Consider the following 18,912-nt stretch of genomic DNA (forward strand, 5'->3'; position numbering starts at 1 on the left):
AAAATCGCAGAGATGATCAAATACCACCAAAAGAAAGCTCTATGTGTGGGGAAAAAATGATAAAAATATAATTTGGGTACAGTGTTGTATGACCGCGCAATTGTCATTCAAAATGTGTCAGCGCTGAAAGCTGAAAATTGGTCTGGACACGAAGGGGGTTTAAGTGCCCAGTAATGAAGTGGTTAAATGTGAATGGGGCCTTATAAATAACTCATGCAGCTTAAATGTGAATGGGCCCCTATAAAATACTCATACAGCTCAGGTGTGAAGGTGGCCCCTACACACAACTCATGCAGCTGTGAATGGGGCCCCTAAAAATGATTCCTATATCTAAAGTGTTAATAAGGCCTCTATAAATAACTCATGAAGCTTGATAGTGAACAAGACCCATATAAATAACTCATACAGTGTTAGTGGCCCCTATAAATGATTCCTGGGGCCACTTTAAATAACTCATGCAGGTCACTGTGCATGTGGCCCCTAGGAATGACTCATTCAGCTCTTTTTACAACATTGTATCTCTTCCACCACCCATCTCATTATTGTTTCCTCCACCTGATTTCCTCCATTTAGGTTCCTCAGCCACCTGTGGTTCACCCCCAGCTAACTGGATCAAACCATTGCAGGCAGAGTGGGCGGGGGGGTTAAACCCAAATTCTTCATTATTATCCTATCAGTGTTTCTACTTATAAAAATATTCTTATCAACAAACAAACATTGAAAGTTTTTTATAAACAAAATAAAATTGATCAATCGATTGATGGAAGGAGTTGTCCTCCCCCAGGAGAGAATGGATCAGTCCATCAGAACCTCACCAGAAAATAAGGAAAAGAAACTAAAGAAAAGAAGTGGAGAGAAAAAGGAGAAGATAGAAGGAGAGGAATGGAGGCAGGAGGAGGAGTGCATGGGGAGGAAGACAAGGCCTGTCCATTGGGTAATCAATGAAATGTCTAATTATCTGCTTCATTAACCTGACTCATTGGAGGGATTAGGAGTAATATTGATAATAAGAGCCCATTGAGGAGCAGCCTATCAAACCTCATGAATCCCAATATTGAGTAATATGATGAGTTCTCTCTTTATTGGTAGATCACAGCTATGAGGCTAATGATGGTTATGGGGCCGCCATGGTACAAATAATGCGATATAATTGGCTTTCACTCCAACCTCTGTGATTATTGGTGACGTTCAAAATTGTTAATAAATTGAAGAGGGGGAAGTTGTTTGCAGATTCCTTTTACTAGTTGTGTGTTTGCAAAGCTAAGCCCATTGTTGTGATTGTAATACACCCGTATTTAGGTCCACTTTATAATTATGCAATGAAAATGCGCTGAATTCTGGTAGGGGAGCTGGGGTGTCATTTACTCCTAAAGGCGCCCCAAACCCACCGGCCAATGAACACCCCCAAACCCACCGGCCAATGAACACCCCCAAACCCACCGGCCAATGAACACCCCCAAACCCACCGGCCAATGAACACGCACTCAATCGCACCACAATGCATGGTAACGTGTAGCTGTGTGTTGTAGTCGGTGTGATTTTTAAAAAAGGGTCACTTATTTTGTGTGATATTATTTTTATTTTTTTGGGGTGTAGGGCCAGCCATTGAAATAAATGGGATGCCCTAAATATGACACATCTAATTGTGCAAAAAGGCCACTTCATGGACTTTTTTGAGCAACAAGCAACACAACACTCAGGTGTGAGCAGGCAACATTAAATAGAATGGAAATCCTGGTGTCGAGTGTTGAAGAGCTTTTGATGAGATTTCAAATCTCTAAGCTGTGAGTGGGACCTTAGGGCGTAATATGAAATATGTCCGCGGCCCCTCAAACCCAAACTGCTTCTCAAGTTTGTACACCTGCTGTGCCCATAATGAAGGGTTCCCACCATCCCTGTGCTGAGTTCCCCAGTCTGTACACCAGTGGCGGCTGGTGCTCACATTTTTTTGGGGGGGCGCAAACGGGAAAAAAAATTGCAGCCTCACTGTACCCATCAAATTCAGCCACTGTGCCATCAATTGTCACCACTGTTCCATGCCATCAAACGCAGCCACTGTGCCATCAATTCGCACCACTGTGCCATGCCATCAAACACAGCCACTGTGCCCTTTAATTGTCGCCACTGTGCCCATTTATGTCACTGTGCCCTTTAATTGTCGCCACTGTGCCCATTCATGCCGCTGTGCCTATTGTCGCCACTGTGCCCTGTAAAATGCCCCTTTCTCCCCCCGCCCGGCACTTATCTTTACTGGACTCAGCCATCCACGTTCTCGACCCTCAATGTCTTCTCCCGCCCTTGATGACGCTTCAGCCAATCGGGTTACCGGTAGCCAGAACCGGCCAACCTGATTGGCTGAGACGCTTGTCAGTCTTATCCAAGGAACGCACCCCCAGTGCGTTCCGAGGATAAGCTTCCGGGGACTCGAGGGCTGTACTCGGAATGCCTATCAGAGCGGCTGGCTCTGATGGGCACTTCCGTACAGCCAACCAGCTGGCGTTATTAAGATGGTCGGCACTCATGTCCGGCCATCTGAATAGAACAGCGGCAGCGGCGACAATAACATAGATTCGTGCATTGCATGAATCTATGTTATTAGACTCCGTGGCGGTGAGAGTCAGAGGGGGCGGTGCTCCAGCACCCTCTATGGACGAACCGCCACTGCTGTACACCTGCTGTGCCCATTATGAGGGGTTCCCATCAACCCTCAGATGAGTTCCCCAATCTGTACACCAGGGGTGCCCAACCAGTGGCCCACGGAGCCCTCTGATGTGGCCCGTGACTTCCTGCTCTGGGATGGTGGGTTGGCAAGCCCAGATCTCGGGTTGCCGAACCGCCATTCCCACAGCATGTTGTGAACGAAGCCAGTGGTAGAGGAAGCAAGAGGCTGTGGAGCAGATCCCCCCCCCCCCCCCCCCATTAGGCGATGCTTCGTGTACAGCGCTGGCTATTGCCACAGGCGGAGTCTATGGCAAAGTGCAGCAAACCCACAGGAAAGCCACGGCTGTACTGCTCCTGCACCCGCGATTGTGGGTAAACCGCAGCGCATCAGTGTGAAAGCAGTCTTGGGCCCGTTTCACATGATCGCCCCGAACCGATCGGCCCCTCCATTTACCTTTACAGAGCGGCAGATGCAAACAGACTTTTGTTCGTTTACGCTCGCCTACCTCCAATCTGATCCACTAAAAAAAAAAACAAGAGGATTCGTATCCTTCCATCTGGGTGGATTGGATTGGAGGGCCTATAAAGTAGCCGTGACATTTCATCCACCCGCTCATTGTGGCCCGCGACCGGTTACCAAGTGGCCCTCACTCTTTTAAAAGTTTGGGCGCCCCTGCTGTACACCTTTGTGTCCACTATCCCTGTGCTGAGTTCCCGGGTCTGTACACCTGATGTGCCCATTATGAGGGTTCCCACCATCCCTGTGCTGAGTTCTCAGGTCTGTACACCTGCTGTGCCCATTATAAGGGGTTCCCGCCTCTGTACACCTGATGTGCCCATTATGAGGGTTCCCACCATCCCTATGCTGAGTTCCCGGGTCTGTACACCTGATGAGCCCATTATGAGGGTTCCCACCATCCCTATGCTGAGTTGCCAGGTCTGTACACCTGCTCTGCCCATTAAAAAGGGTTCCCGCGTCTGTACACCTGATGTGCCCATTATGAGGGTTCCCACCATCCCTGTGCTGAGTTCCCAGGTCTGTACACCTGATGTGCCCATTATGAGGGTTCCCACCATCCCTATGCTGAGGTGCCGGGTCTGTACACCTGCTGTGCCCATTATAAGGGGTTCCCGCGTCTGTACACCTGATGTGCCCATTATGAGGGTTCCCATCATCCCTGTGCTGAGTTCCCGGGTCTGTACACCTGATGTGCCCATTATGAGGGTTCCCACCATCCCTGTGCCGAGTTCCCGGGTCTGTACACCTGATGTGCCCATTATGAGGGTTCCCACCATCCCTATGATGAGTTCCCGGGTCTGTACACCTGCTGTGCCCATTATAAGGGGTTCCCACGTCTGTACACCTGATGTGCCCATTATGAGGGTTCCCACCATCCCTATGCTGAGTTCCCGGGTCTGTACACCTCCTGTGCCCATTATAAGGGGTTCCCGCGTCTGTACACCTGATGTGCCCATTATGAGGGGTTCCCATCATCTCTGTCCTGAGTTCCCGGGTCTGTACACCTGCTGTGCCCATTATAAGGGGTTCCCGCGTCTGTATACCTGATGTGCCCATTATGAGGGTTCCCACCATCCCTATGCTGAGTTCCCGGGTCTGTACACCTGATGTGCCCATTATGAGGGTTCCCACCATCCCTATGCTGAGGTGCCGGGTCTGTACACCTGCTGTGCCCATTATAAGGGGTTCCCGCGTCTGTACACCTGATGTGCCCATTATGAGGGTTCCCATCATCCCTGTGCTGAGTTCCCGGGTCTGTACACCTGATGTGCCCATTATGAGGGTTCCCACCATCCCTGTGCCGAGTTCCCGGGTCTGTACACCTGATGTGCCCATTATGAGGGTTCCCACCATCCCTATGATGAGTTCCCGGGTCTGTACACCTGCTGTGCCCATTATAAGGGGTTCCCACGTCTGTACACCTGATGTGCCCATTATGAGGGTTCCCACCATCCCTATGCTGAGTTCCCGGGTCTGTACACCTCCTGTGCCCATTATAAGGGGTTCCCGCGTCTGTACACCTGATGTGCCCATTATGAGGGGTTCCCATCATCTCTGTCCTGAGTTCCCGGGTCTGTACACCTGCTGTGCCCATTATAAGGGGTTCCCACCATCCCTGCCAAAGTTTTGTTTAACTAACACCATTAACAATTTATGATGTGTGAATACAGTGCGTTTTTGCATGTTAGCGCGGATCATTTATTACAAAGAAACGCACCTGCAGCACATTTTTGCCAATATAACACACGTGTTGTACTAGAAGTGTGTTGCCAGGTTCTGTACAAGCGCACTCGGGTGCCGTTTTGTATGAATGGAAAGTTGGCTGTATCTTGCGTTGCGGTAATAGGCACACTTTATCGCACCCTCCTGCAATACATTAGTGTAAATGAGTCCTTATGTAGACGCAGCAACTGGAACATCCAAAGCTCCCAGGTGGACAGGAGCAGAGCCAGGAATTCTGACCAGGAGATCCCCCTGGTGGAGTATCCCAGATCTATAAGACAGCGTTTAAATGCGCAGCTAAATTGCCACGCCTCTGAAAAGCAATCCACATTTGGATTGCTTTTCAAAGGCATTTAACAGGCGGTTCAGAGGCAGTATGTCAGCTCCTCGCTGCCTGTTTTTAAAGGATACATCCACCTTTAGCGACATGTTATACTTGTATTTAGGTTGTAACATGCACACCATCTCCCCCGAAGCTGCTGTCGCATATAAAATGGTTGCAGCTGTGCACTTTATCAGGTTGTGTTTGGCAGCGGTACCGTCCACTGAATGCGACATACTCTTTTATTTTTTCTCCCGCTGTGGAGTAAAGCATTGTGGCCGTGGCATGTGTACCGCCCTTGGTGTCTGGATAACTTTTTTAGGTGGGCAGTAAAACCATGGCTCTGCCGCTTGCTGATCGTCTGTGTAATTGAGCCCTGCCTGTGTCGCTTGTTTCCTGGATAAATGTCCCCCCAATGTGCGTTGGGGTGCCATGCATTCAGAATGTATAATCGCATCCAGCACTGCAGTTCTGGCTTAATAGCGTTGAAGCACGTGGCGTTGCCAGCCTAGTCATGCTGTTAGGGGCTCTTGGGTGTGATTTGACAGTAAAGGAAATACTGCATTATGGCCACTAGATGGCTCTGACTATCATAGTGGGTAAGTATGCTCCTCGGCTCCAACTAGTGGTCATGTTCCGGGATTTTTACATATTCGATCTGCAGAGAATAAAGCCAAAGAACAATCAAATTTATATGCAGTTTCGATTGGCCAGTTATGCAATTTTATTATAAATGCACCTGTCATGGACCTTGAGATATTAAAGTGTTTCTACTTGACATATGTTACACAGGAGAGGGACATTCAATGCAAGGCTTTTGAAATGCTAAGTGGAACCAGCTTGCGAAATACCTTTTATTGTGTTCTGCAGGTTAAGAGCGGGTGTCGGAGTCAGGCCGTCTAGCTGGAACCAGGTTATTGTGTACATTGATTACCCCCTGGGGCTTCTGTCTCAATACACAAGTCTTTCTATCCAAGCTATTGGACCAATCCCTGTTGACAATTTCAAGTCCTCATTTGCATGGTCAAGGGGGACCTGAGTGAAGACTGGATATACTTTACAATTGACCAATAGGAAAGCGGTTGTTGGGAGTGGGATGTTCCAAAATTCTGTATAAAAGTGTGCTGTGTACTTGAAATAAAGAGTCCTGTTGGAACTTACATACAGCCTGCCTGGTGTTTGTTCTTAATGGGTCCGAATGGCACATAGCTGTAATTCGGATCCCGGAACCTTGGATGACTGGACCATCAGACGTTGCAATCTGCAAGCTGACTCACTGGTAGCAGAGGAGTGTCGGGAGAGCAGGACCTGGGCGAGGAAGGATCTCGTCACATTGGTTGGCAGCGGTGGGATTTGCTCTCCAGTTACTGGGACAACTCCAAACCACCACCATGAATGACCAGCTATGCAGCCTGGAGGAGAACCATGCTAAAAGACTTGCTTGAGAGCCGTGGAGGGACCGTTGGGAAGAACAAGGCCACCCTGATCATTGCGCTAGCCGAGATGGATCAGAGGGATGGTGATGCAGGACCCCGGTCAGTTGAAGACTTGTTCCAGCAGCGAGTTCAACAGCGGTTGGCATTATATGGTGCGAACCCATCAGAGACCGCCATACAGAATACCATTAGAGACCTCCAGCGGCAGGATGAGAGAGAACGAGAGCGACAACAGAGAGAACGAGAGCGGCAACAGGAGCTGAGAATTGCAGAAATACGGCGATCGGTGACAACACCTAAAGAAGCAGCACCAAATGAAAGAAGAGGAGAGGTACAGATATCAGTAACCATTGAAGAGGAATTCAGAAGGAGGTTGCGAGAGAAGCAGATACAGCGCAGAGGACCAGTATCAGAGGAGGTCCTGCTTGGATGGTCTGATTCGATCCGCTGCGAACTCTGGAAAGAAGCGCTAGCCCGCGAGCAGCGACACCAGGGAAAAGCTCTCCCCTCCATCCATGTAAGGTACTGGTCACAGTATGAAGTACGGATGCTGTTATTGGGGGAACAACCAAAGCAGGAGTGGACAGCAGAGTTAAGCAGGCTGATCCGGGAAGAGATGCGGTTGGACGAGAGCTACAGAGCCCTCCGGTGGTATGTAGTCCAAGAGTGCCCGTGGTCAGCGGATGACAGCCCCACGGAAGGCTTTGACTATGATGGCCTGGGATTGTTGTATTGGAGGATGTCCAGGGATCCCAACTTTGGGAGCGATCGGGAGTGGCGTTGGGAGGAAATAATGGAGCACAGAGAGCGAAGACTGAATGTTCCGGAAGTGCACTGGTTACAGGAAGATTTGGAATTCCTGGCCGCTCAGGAATGGGAACTGGAAATCGCCTACAAACAGCTGCTAGACTCCGCTCAGCAGCAGGGTGAGGTTCCCTTTACCTGGGACTATGAGGAAATATCAGCTGACAGTGATGAAATCCTGGCTGATGAATCAGCAGTGGAAAATCGGGAGCTTGCCATTCCCAAAGCTGAAGTGCTGACCGCACGGCCGAGCTCTGCTAACCTCTGCTCAGTACCCATAGCATCTTCTGGGTTCCATGGACAGGAGATGGTGAACCTCTATCCCCAGACACCAGTTGTAGAGACAGGGGATTTGATAGACTTTTCTGCTGAGGAAGAACAACCTGGGGAGCCTCCAGCAGAAGAGCTGGTATCAGGGCCAAACTTCACTGTGCTCTGCCCAGCACCAAGGGCAGTATTTGTGGAGTTACAAGGAACTTCCCCAGCTGAAGCGCTGGTCACAGGACAGAGGGATCAAGACCTCTGCCCCACCCCTGTGGCAGTTCCGGAGGCTCAGGGTGAGAAGATGGCAATCACTCCCCAGCCACAGATTACAGAATGTATGGACTGTTCAGAGGATGTTATGGATTATGCACCCCCAGCAGAAGTGCTGGCAACAGGGCAGAATGCTAGCCATCTCTGCCCAGCACTGGGACCAACTGTGGAGTTCCAGGGAGCCGGGGCGGTTGGCCCCCCTCCCCAGCAACAAGCTGAGGTAGTAAAGCTGTTACTCCCAGCTGAATCACTGGCAGCAGGGCAGGATGCTACTGGCTGCTGCACACAACTACAGCTTGAGCGGATATCGGTGGATGGGACTGTGGTCCCCACTCACAGCAACCCAGCGGAAGAGCTGGCAACAGAGCAGAGTGCCCCGGGCCTCTGCTCTCAACTAACAGAAGAGGGGGTTCCTGTGGTAGTGGATGGGACTCCGATCTCCACAGACACAACCCCAGAAAATGGTGCGGCACTGAGACAGGAGGATGTCGGCTTTGCTTTGCAAGCACCGGGGGATTTTTACCTAGCATCAGTGGATGGGACTGCAGTCTCCACTGGTATACCCCAGGAATGGTGGCCAGTTGGCCCAGATTCCCAATGGCATGATGAACTGAGCCCAGCCACCCTGTCTTCTCTCCAGCGGCTGAAAGGACTCCAGGGAGAAGGGCCAGTCCAGGCCTCTCCCCAGCGGCAGGCGTGTTCTCTGAGAGAGGCAGAGATTGGCTGGGTGAGTAATGCTCTCTTTGGGACAAGGTATCTGGGGTACTGGGTGGGTACCGAAATTGGGGTCTCTCCCAGTGTTAGTCTCCTGCCAAAGGGGGAGATGTGTGACAGACCTAGCCGGGACAGGGGCTTTTGGAGAGGACTGAATGTGAGCCTCTTGCCGTCCGATTATGGGCCAGGACCTCAAAACAGGAAGGCAGATGGGTCATCCCAGCACAGTCCTGGAACTTTAAGACTACTTTTCCAACATCCTCGAGTTGACCCGTTTGGGTCCCACTGCGGCTGTTGGACTGGTTCCCAGGGGAAGTAATGTCATGGACCTTGAGATATTAAAGTGTTTCTACTTGACATATGTTACACAGGAGAGGGACATTCAATGCAAGGCTTTTGAAATGCTAAGTGGAACCAGCTTGCGAAATACCTTTTATTGTGTTCTGCAGGTTAAGAGCGGGTGTCGGAGTCAGGCCGTCTAGCTGGAACCAGGTTATTGTGTACATTGATTACCCCCTGGGGCTTCTGTCTCAATACACAAGTCTTTCTATCCAAGCTATTGGACCAATCCCTGTTGACAATTTCAAGTCCTCATTTGCATGGTCAAGGGGGACCTGAGTGAAGACTGGATATACTTTACAATTGACCAATAGGAAAGCGGTTGTTGGGAGTGGGATGTTCCAAAATTCTGTATAAAAGTGTGCTGTGTACTTGAAATAAAGAGTCCTGTTGGAACTTACATACAGCCTGCCTGGTGTTTGTTCTTAATGGGTCCGAATGGCACATAGCTGTAATTCGGATCCCGGAACCTTGGATGACTGGACCATCAGACGTTGCAATCTGCAAGCTGACTCACTGGTAGCAGAGGAGTGTCGGGAGAGCAGGACCTGGGCGAGGAAGGATCTCGTCACAGCACCCCTTTGTGTTTCCTCTGTGTCTTTCTTCTCTACTCCCCAAGCCATATCTTTTTCTACAATGTGCACTACAGGCTGCAGATAGAGCCCACATCATTTCCTGACTGGAGGACATCTTCCAGCATCATCTAGCCCTTTTCTAACCAGCCTGATTGTCCCTGGCTCATCCCTTTCATCTATTGGATTCCAGTTCTTCCAATCATGAAGGATCAGCATCACATTACCAGTGATGGCGAACCTTGGCACCCCAGATGTTTTGGAACTACATTTGCCACGGTGCTTATGCACTCTGCAGTGTAGATGAGCATCATGGGAAATGTAGTTCCAAAACATCTGGGGTGCCAAGGTTTGCCATCAAATCAATTCTATATTTGCATAACTCCTCCCACTGCTTGCATCAGGGCTGAAGGCTCTTGAGAGGAGTACAGAGGAAGGGCGCTTTGATGTTTTCAGGAAGCTGTGTACAGCCCCCTGCAAGCTCCTCCCACCTGTATAGAGAATTTTAGGGACCCAGTGATGACAATGACATCTCTACGTTTGTAATGTATGTAATGAAAACATAAAGGTTTTATTTAAAATGTTGTTAGCGTGTTGATGAGGGGGAAAAGGAGGGTCAGGGAAAATAGTAGAAGATTCAAATTCGGCTTTAATCCCATGTCTGCTTTTTTATGTCTCTGTCCAAGTGGGAAGATTTCCCTTAAAGTAAAAGTAAACTTTAATTCAAATAATATCTGGTGATCCTGCCATGAAGGTTCATGTTCAGACACTTCCTTTAATGTCAGCTCACCCAAATTCCTCACCTTCACACCTCAGATCACCCCAGTCCCTTCACCCCAACACCTCAGGTCACCACAATCCCTACACCTCAGATCACCCCAGTCCCTTCACCCCTACACCTCAGATCACCCCAATCCCTACACCTCAGATCACCCCAATCCCTACACCTCAGATCACCCCAGTCCCTTCACCCCAACACCTCAGGTCACCCCAATCCCTACACCTCAGATCACCCCAATCCCTACACCTCAGATCACCCCAATCCCTACACCTCAGATCACCCCAGTCCCTTCACCCCAACACCTCAGGTCACCACAATCCCTACACCTCAGATCACCCCAATCCCTACATCTCAGTTCAGCCCCAATCCCTACACCTCAGATCAGCCCTAATATCTTCACCCCTACACCTCAGGTCAGCCCCAATCCCTTCTCCCCCCCCCCTACACCTCAGGTCAGCCCCAATTCTGTCACCCCTACACCTCAGGTCATCCCCAATCCCTTCACCCCTACACCTCAGGTCATCCCCAATCCTATCACCCCTACACCTCAGGTCAGCCCCAATCCCTTCACCCCTACACCTCAGGTCAACCCCAATCCTATCACCCCTACACCTCAGGTCATCCCCAATCCCTTCACCCCCCCCTACACCTCAGGTCAGCCCCAATCTCTTCACCCCTACACCTCAGGTCGGCCCCGACCCCCTTCCCCCCCCCCCCTACACCTCAGGTCAGCCCCAATCTCTTCACCCCTACACCTCAGATCAGCCCAATTCCTGCCCCCCTACACCTCAGGTCACCCCCAATTACCCAATGCATTCACTTTCACAATTAAAGCGGGGGTTCACCCGAAAAAACATTTTTAACATTAGATTGAGGCTAATTACGGGAAGCACAATCGTTTTTTTTTTTTTTTTTAATCAATGCAGTACATACCGTTTTAGAGATGGATGTTCTCCGCCGCTTCCGGGTATGGTCTGCGGGACTGGGTGTTCCTATTTGATTGACAGCCTTCCGACTGTCGCATACAGCGCGTCACGAGTTGCCGAAAGAAGCCGAACGTCGGTGCGGCTCTATACAGCGCCTGCGCACCGACGCTCGGCAACTCGTGACGCGCTGTATGCGACAGTCGGAAGGCTGTCAATAAAATAGGAACGCCCAGTCCCGCAGACCATACCCGGAAGCGGCGGAAGAACATCTATCTCTAAAACGGTAAGTACTGCATTGATTTAAAAAAAAACACCCGATTGTGCTTCCTGTAATTAGCCTCAATCTAATGTTAAAAATGTGTTTTTCGGGTGAACCCCCGCTTTAAGAACAACTCCAATGTATTCGGTTCCAAGACCCCAAATGGGCCTAAACCTTTTACCTTTGAAACTTACAGTAGATCAGTCACAAACGCCTTCAGAATGGAAGGGCATTGCATACCTTCTGCAGGTTGAGGAGGAAGAGTGGAGGTGTGCAGGTGAGTTTCTTCTACACACTGACTGCAGTACAAAAGAAATACGATTTTTTTGTTGGGGGTCGCGCTAAATAACTTTCACATTGTCTTCCAGTTTCCAAGGAGGAACCCTCTTTATTGTGTACAGAGCAGGAAGGTGAAGAAGAGACTGCAGAATATAACACAGTGATTGTCTCTGGGTCAAATGATGAACTGGAGACCCCGGAAACGACAGAGTTCATTATTAATCCCCCAGATAACCCGACACCCAATACAGGGCAGTGCCAGCTCAATTTAGTGGCAGTTTGTGGGCCTGATTCATCGGGAGGATGTTACACCACCTACAGTACAGAGCCTGCCCAGGGCCCTGGGTACTTCACTACGGGAGGACAATTCCAACCTGTAAACCTAAAAATGGTGGGCGCCTTCCCCCAAGCTGCACCTCTGCCACGACGCTCTGCCCGCTGTGTCACCTCCTGCCGCATGCCAGCCTTTATCTACGACACGGGACCAGAAGGAGTAACTCAGATGGTGAGGACCCAGACTGAAACTCTGGAGGAGGTGGCGGCTCCTAGCCGGAAGAAGAGTCGAACCCTTTACAACATTGGTAAGCACCTACCTTTATCACTTTCTCATCCTAAAATGTATTGGAATAACAACCTATGCTCAAATGTTATAAAGTTGTGTTACAGGTCTTGTAGGACTGGACAATATACAGAACAGAATGGTGGAATGCTTAATATATAATAAATAAATAAATAATAAAAAATAAATATATATATATATATATATATCAATATATATATCACGCAGAGTGATATATTTCAAGCATTCCTTTCTTTTAATTTTGATTATGGCTTACAAAATTTTGGGTTGTCACTCGCTGTATCTCAGAAAATTTGAATATTACATATGACCAATATAAAAAAGGATTTTTAATACAGAAATGTTGGCTTACTGAAAAGTACAGTGGAACCTCGGATTACGAGAATAATTTGTTCCAGGAGAATATTCGTAATCCAAAGTACTCGCATATCAAAGCGAGTTTCCCCGTAGAAGTCAATGGAAACTAAAATAATTTGTTCCGCATTGACTTCAATGGTATGCAATACCGCATGTGGCCAGAGGTGGGGGGGTGCCAGAGAGCCTCGGAAACGATCAGAAAGGCCTGAGGACCGCTTGGCTGAACTCAGAAAGGCTCGGGAATGGAGTATTTCCAAGGTTTTCCAAGCATTTCTGAACGGCTCCGGCGCCCCCCCCACCTTGGGCCAAACGTGGTACTACGCACCGCTTTTTTTTTAATCCTGCTCTTTTGCAAGAACACTCGCAAACAGAGTCAGGATTTTTAAAAATACAGTGCTTTTATTGCGAAATGCTCATTAACCACGTTACTCGCGTTCTGTCCATGTACAGAATAAAAAAAACAACTCCTAGAGCCACATCCGTATTGGGAATACATTTTAAAGAAAAGGAGGACCAACAAAAAGGGTGCTGGGTTGAACTTTAAATGCAAAATGGACTAAGGTGTATATATAAAAAAAAAAAATTATTGGTAACAATTAGTCATAGGCCTAGTACACACGAGAGGATTTATCCGCGGATACGGTCCAGCGGACCGTTTCCGCGGATAAATCCTCTCGAGGATTTCAGCGGATTTGGATCCGATGGAGTGTACTCACCATAGGATTGAAATCCGCGCCGAAATCCCCTCGCGATGACGTGTCGCGCCGTCGCCGCGATGATGACGCGGCGACGAGCGCGACGCTGTCATATAAGGAATTCCACGCATGCGTCGAATCATTACGACTCATGCGGGGGATCCCTTCGGACGGATTGATCCGGTGAGTCTGTACAGACCAGCGGATCAATCCGTTGGGATCGATTCAAGCGGATAGATTTGTAGACATGTCTACAAATTTTTATCTGCTGGAATCGTGAAATTCCCGCGGATAAATATCCGCAGGAATGTACACACCATAGAATCTATCCGCTGAAACCGATCCGCTGAGATTTTTCAGCGGATGGATTCTATGGTGTGTACGGGGCCATACATAATGCAGGTATCGGAAGAATTAAAAGAGACACAGACAATTAACACACAATTGACATAAATGTGTGGTGTAACAAAACACACAGCTCCTTTTCTCTATCTGCAAAGTAGAGAGTGTCCTGACACTCCTGCTCGCCCCCTCCCCCCTCAATAGGCTTTCTCCACACCAGGGAGAAAGTGTCGCATTACGGTGTGGAGTTACAGACAGGAGAACAGGAAGTGAGGATTTCTCAGAAGAAATAAGGTAATTTAAAAGCAAAATGGAAGGATGAGGTAAGTGAAGGAGGACTGCACTAGGGTAGAGGAAGCTATTTAGGGAAAAAAAATTACCTTTTACAACCCCTTTAATGAAGCACGGTGGACCAACACCAGCAGATGACATGGTTCCCCAAATCATCGCTGACTGGAAACTTCACACTGGACCTCATGCAACTTGGATTCTGTGCCTCTCCATTCCTCCTCCAGACTCTGGGACCTTGATTTCCACATGAAATGTAAAAATGTACTTTCATCTGAAAAGAGGACTTTGAACCACTGAGCTACAGTCCTGTCTAGTATTGAATTTGGGGGGGGCCTGTGATCTGCCGAGCCGGTTCCGGCTATCGTGAAAGTTCCTTCAAGGACTGAGCAGGCGCAAACTTGCCGACGGAAATCTCTGAACCTCGGCCGGCATCCAGGGCGACGTGGATTTCGAGGAAAGTGGCCAGTCGGCCTCACATCCTCGCTTCGCTCGGACGGCTCGCTCCGCTTGCTCCGCCTCCTGGCTCTTTTTTTAACATCCTCCAATCCACGGGGATGTTAAAGAATGAGCCTGGATGCCGGGCGAGGTTCGGAGATGCCTGTCGGCAAGTTTCCTTAAAGGAACTTCCCTGTTAGGGGAACCTTAAGGACAAGTCACCTGCACAGATGTCAAATTGAGAGCAATGGCTGTCTGTGTTCTTGCTGCATCCCAATTGACATCTATAGGACTGTCTGCTGGGGAATGCACAGAATATGGCTCTTGCACTGGCCTGCACTGTAGTACGAAGAAGGTCTTAATACGGTGAATATTATTCTTTGAATGCTCCATTGAATCCTTTATAAATATTCTCCCCTGTCTGTTGTTCCAGACCAGCTGCAAGAATTGGAGGGATTGTTTATGGAAGATCATTATCCAGACAATGAAAAGAGGAAAGAGATTGCAGAGATTATCGGGGTGACACCACAAAGGATTATGGTATATTCTTCTTTTCTTTTCTTTTTTTCTAAAAGGCAGAAGGGATCACCAAATGCAGTTATGTGTCACTTTCAATGCTAATGGTCACCAGGACAAATAAGATGACTCTCCCTAACGGGGGTACGGTGCAAACACCTCTTAATACTGACAGGTTCTGGTCAACATTGTCCAAAACAAATGAAAACCGTTTTTGCATTTTAGTTATAATTTAAAGGGGTGGTTCACCCTAAAAACTACTTTTTTTTATTACACTGGCCCCCCACATTACAATACGATTAAGGCTATTATTATTTTTTTGATGCTGTACATACCTTTTGTACAGCATATTCACCCGTGGCATCCGACTTGCGAGTCCCGCGGGAGTGGGCGTTCCTAACATGTCTGTGATTGACGTTTTGACCAAAAACCGAGCTCCCCCCCCCGTCGCGTAAGCCGCGTCACTATTGGCGAAAGGAGCCGAACGGCGATGCGCAGTATAGCGCCGACTCGCCGTTCGGCTCCTTTCGCCAACCGCGACGGGGGGAGCTCGTTTTTGGTCAAAACGTCAATCACAGACATGTTAGGAACACCCACTCCCGCGGGACTCGCAAGCCGGATGCCACGGGTGAATATGCTGTACAAAGGTATGTACAGCATGAAAAAAAAAATAATAGCCTTAATTGTATTGTAAGTTGGGGGGCCAGTGTAATAAAAAAAAGTAGTTTTTAGGGTGAACCACCCCTTTTAAAGTGCTTGGGGGTGAGACAGCCATCTTGGCATGTTTTAGAAGTGTGGGAGAGAACTGAAGTAACTGGAGTGACCTACACAAGCACAGGGAGAATATGAAAACTCCATGCAGGTAGTGTCCTGGTCCGGATTCGAATCCATGCTACAAGGCAGAAGTGCTAACCACTAAGCCACTGTGATAAACCCTTAAGCAGGAATTATGGGGGAAAATGCAACGATAGCAGCCATAACATTTCACAGCTTTGTCTATCAGCTAGACTACGATCCACCCTTGCTGCTGCTTCTTCTAATTTCTATGTTGTCTTGGGTTTTAGGTCTGGTTCCAGAACCGGCGTGCCAAATGGCGCAAAGTGGAGAAAACATCTTTAAAGGGTCCAAAAAATGTGAATTCTTCCATGACTACGTTGGCCCACTCTGAGAACATAGGCCTCGGTTCTACCACTTCAATGAAAGCGCAGCCAGAAGCCATTTCTTACGCAGTGCCTTCAGTCCATCATCAATATGGATCATTACCGGCTGTGAGAAACGGGTGAGGAGGCTTGCTTTTCAACAAAAACCTTCTAGCTTGATTGGCCAGTAGGGGGTGACCTGAGTCTGCAATCATCTAAATACCATGCCCCCAAGAAATCTGTACTGGTATGTGGTGGGGCCATGGGATTGAAATGTGATGCTGTTAGATGCCCCATTGATGCCTTTTGTGACCAGAGCTTACTGATGCCTTGATGTCCAAATCAAATTTAGCAACAGTGGGGGTCTAATACGTTGACTATAGCGCTAGGAAATTTGGTTAGGATATTTCCACAGATCTCCTTCCTCCAATGATGTTTCTGTATTCTAGATTTTGTTGCACAACCACCAAGATACTTTGCAATGTTTTCATAAGGCCCCTTTCACACTGGGGCGGTTTGCAGGCACTGCTGCGCTAAAAATAGCGCCTGCAAACCGACCTAAAACAGCGGCTGATGTTTCTCCAGTGTGAAAGCCCGAGGGCTTTCAAACCGGAGCGATGCGCTAGCAGGACCGCTCCAAAAGTCCTGCTAGCCGCATCTTTGGATTGGTGAAGGGGCGGTGTGTTTACCGCTCTTCCACTGCTCCTTTCCATTAAAAGCAATGGGAAACCGCGGCTATACCGCCGGCAATGTGCCTCTGCAAAGGCGCATTGCGGGCGGTATTAACCCTTGTTTGGGCGCTAGCAAGGGGTAAAACCGCAATTCTAACAGTGAAGCGCTGCTAAAAATAGCGGCGCTTTACCACCACCGCACTTCCCGCCCCAGTGTGAAAGGGGCCTAAGTATAGCCACCCTTCCAATATTGCAACCAACACTTCTTCCTTCATCAGAGTTTTTTCACAAAATGAAAGAACCGGTTTTCATTCCACCATATTCATGTTATTGAGTGGCCAGGCAACTGCCCAGACCTAAAGCCCATTGAAAAGCTCTTAGCAAGACTAAAGCGTGGCGTTGGCAAAGACAGGCCAGAAAACAAATGAGAATTCCTAGAATCTGGTATCATCTTATTACTCCACAACAGCTTAAAAATGTAGAACATGTTGCTGTTGATTGTAAGGCTATCCAACCAGATATCGCCATATTTGTACATACAAGGATTAAGACAGGGTTTGACAAATTTGCTTGGAATCTAGGAGCCAGCTAAAAAAGTTAGGAGCCAGAAAACGCACCCCGTCCCGACGAGCTTGCGCGCAGAAGCGAACACATACGTGAGCAGCGCCCGCATATGTAAACGGTGTTCAAACCACACATGTGAGGTATCGCTGCGATTGGTAGAGCGAGAGCAATAATTCTAGCCCTAGTCCTCCTCTGTAACTCAAAACATGCAACCTATGAAGATTTTAAAGGGTAAAAGTTTGTCGACATTCCACAAGCGGACGCAATTTTGAAGCGTGACATGTTGGGTATGAATTTACTCGGCGTAATATTATCTTTCATAATATTAAAAAAAATGGTGATAACTTTACTGTTGTCTTATTTTTTAATTAAAAGAAGTGTAATTTTTTTCCAAAAAAAAGTGCGCTTGTAAGACCGCTGCGCAAATACGGCGTGACAGAAAGTATTGCAACGATCGCCATTTTATTCTCTAGGGTGTTAGAATAAAAAATATATATATAATGTTTGGGGGTTCTAATTAGAGGGAAGAAGATAGCAGTGAAAAATAGAAATAAAATAAAAATTAGAATTGCTGTTTAACTTGTAATGCTTAACTTGTAATACCAACGGCCACCACCAGATGGCGCCAGCTCACACATCTGGTGGTAATAACTTGTAATACCAACGGCTCACCACCAGATGGCGCCAGCTCACAAGTCGCCAGGACGCTATTTCTAGTCGCCATGGCGACCGGTATTTGTCGAGCCCTGGATTAAGCATTCCTGCTTGAATAGATAGCATATTCAATAGTATAACATCAATTCAGCATTCAATTTGGGGGAAAAAAATGATCTAGAACGTGATGAGTTCCAGCACTTTATAAATGAAACGCACTATATTGTATTTAATTGGTGATTAGTCACAGCACAAGCTGATCAGCGGGTGCCGACCAATGATCGACTTCCTGCAACCGCTAATCAGCGAAGAGGATGTCCTGACAGCACCATAAAAGAATAAAAAACGGCACAGCCCTCAGTAAAAACAGCACACGGTGAATGCACCAAGCACTGTTGGGCACACATTTAACCTCTTAATTGCCCTAGATGTTGACCCCCTTCCCGCTCAGTGTCAATGTGCATAATGGCACGGATCCCTGTAATAATGGTACTGGTGATGTCGGTGGCAGTTAGTCGTTAATTAACAATACTTTTTTTTTCTCTCTCCTTCTATTTTTTGTAGGATGTCCATTGTTCCGGGAAGTCTTCTTCACAGATCTCACTCTATGGATGTATCTCAACATAGCGTCTCCTGTGGTTCAAACAGCAGCAGTTCAGGTCAGTGCAGGGGCCACCAGGGGGCTCCACTGCTGAAATGATTTGATATGGTGGATTGGTAGTTGGCATCCCTTGTGACAGTGACAGGTACTTTTTATGGAGGTATCTAAGGTCTATAACACCCCTAACGCATCCTCTGC

The 18,912-nt window shown here is 48.2% G+C and overlaps 1 protein-coding gene across 1 annotated transcript in view; it reads left to right on the forward strand.

The window, feature by feature from the left end:
• Positions 1–798: 798 nt before the first annotated feature.
• The window catches only part of NOBOX (NOBOX oogenesis homeobox), a 32,057-nt gene continuing 13,943 nt past the window's right edge, over positions 799–18,912 (forward strand). Inside the window, exons 1-5 of the mRNA XM_040361666.1 lie at positions 799–934; positions 11,959–12,450; positions 15,003–15,109; positions 16,150–16,364; positions 18,678–18,772. Of these exons, the coding sequence (XP_040217600.1) occupies positions 883–934; positions 11,959–12,450; positions 15,003–15,109; positions 16,150–16,364; positions 18,678–18,772 (961 nt within the window). The 5' untranslated portion in view covers positions 799–882. The remainder of the gene's footprint in view (positions 935–11,958; positions 12,451–15,002; positions 15,110–16,149; positions 16,365–18,677; positions 18,773–18,912) is intronic.

This window comes from Rana temporaria, chromosome 8 (genome assembly GCF_905171775.1).
Source record: "Rana temporaria chromosome 8, aRanTem1.1, whole genome shotgun sequence".
In the NCBI taxonomy this organism is placed as follows: Eukaryota; Metazoa; Chordata; class Amphibia; order Anura; family Ranidae; genus Rana; species Rana temporaria.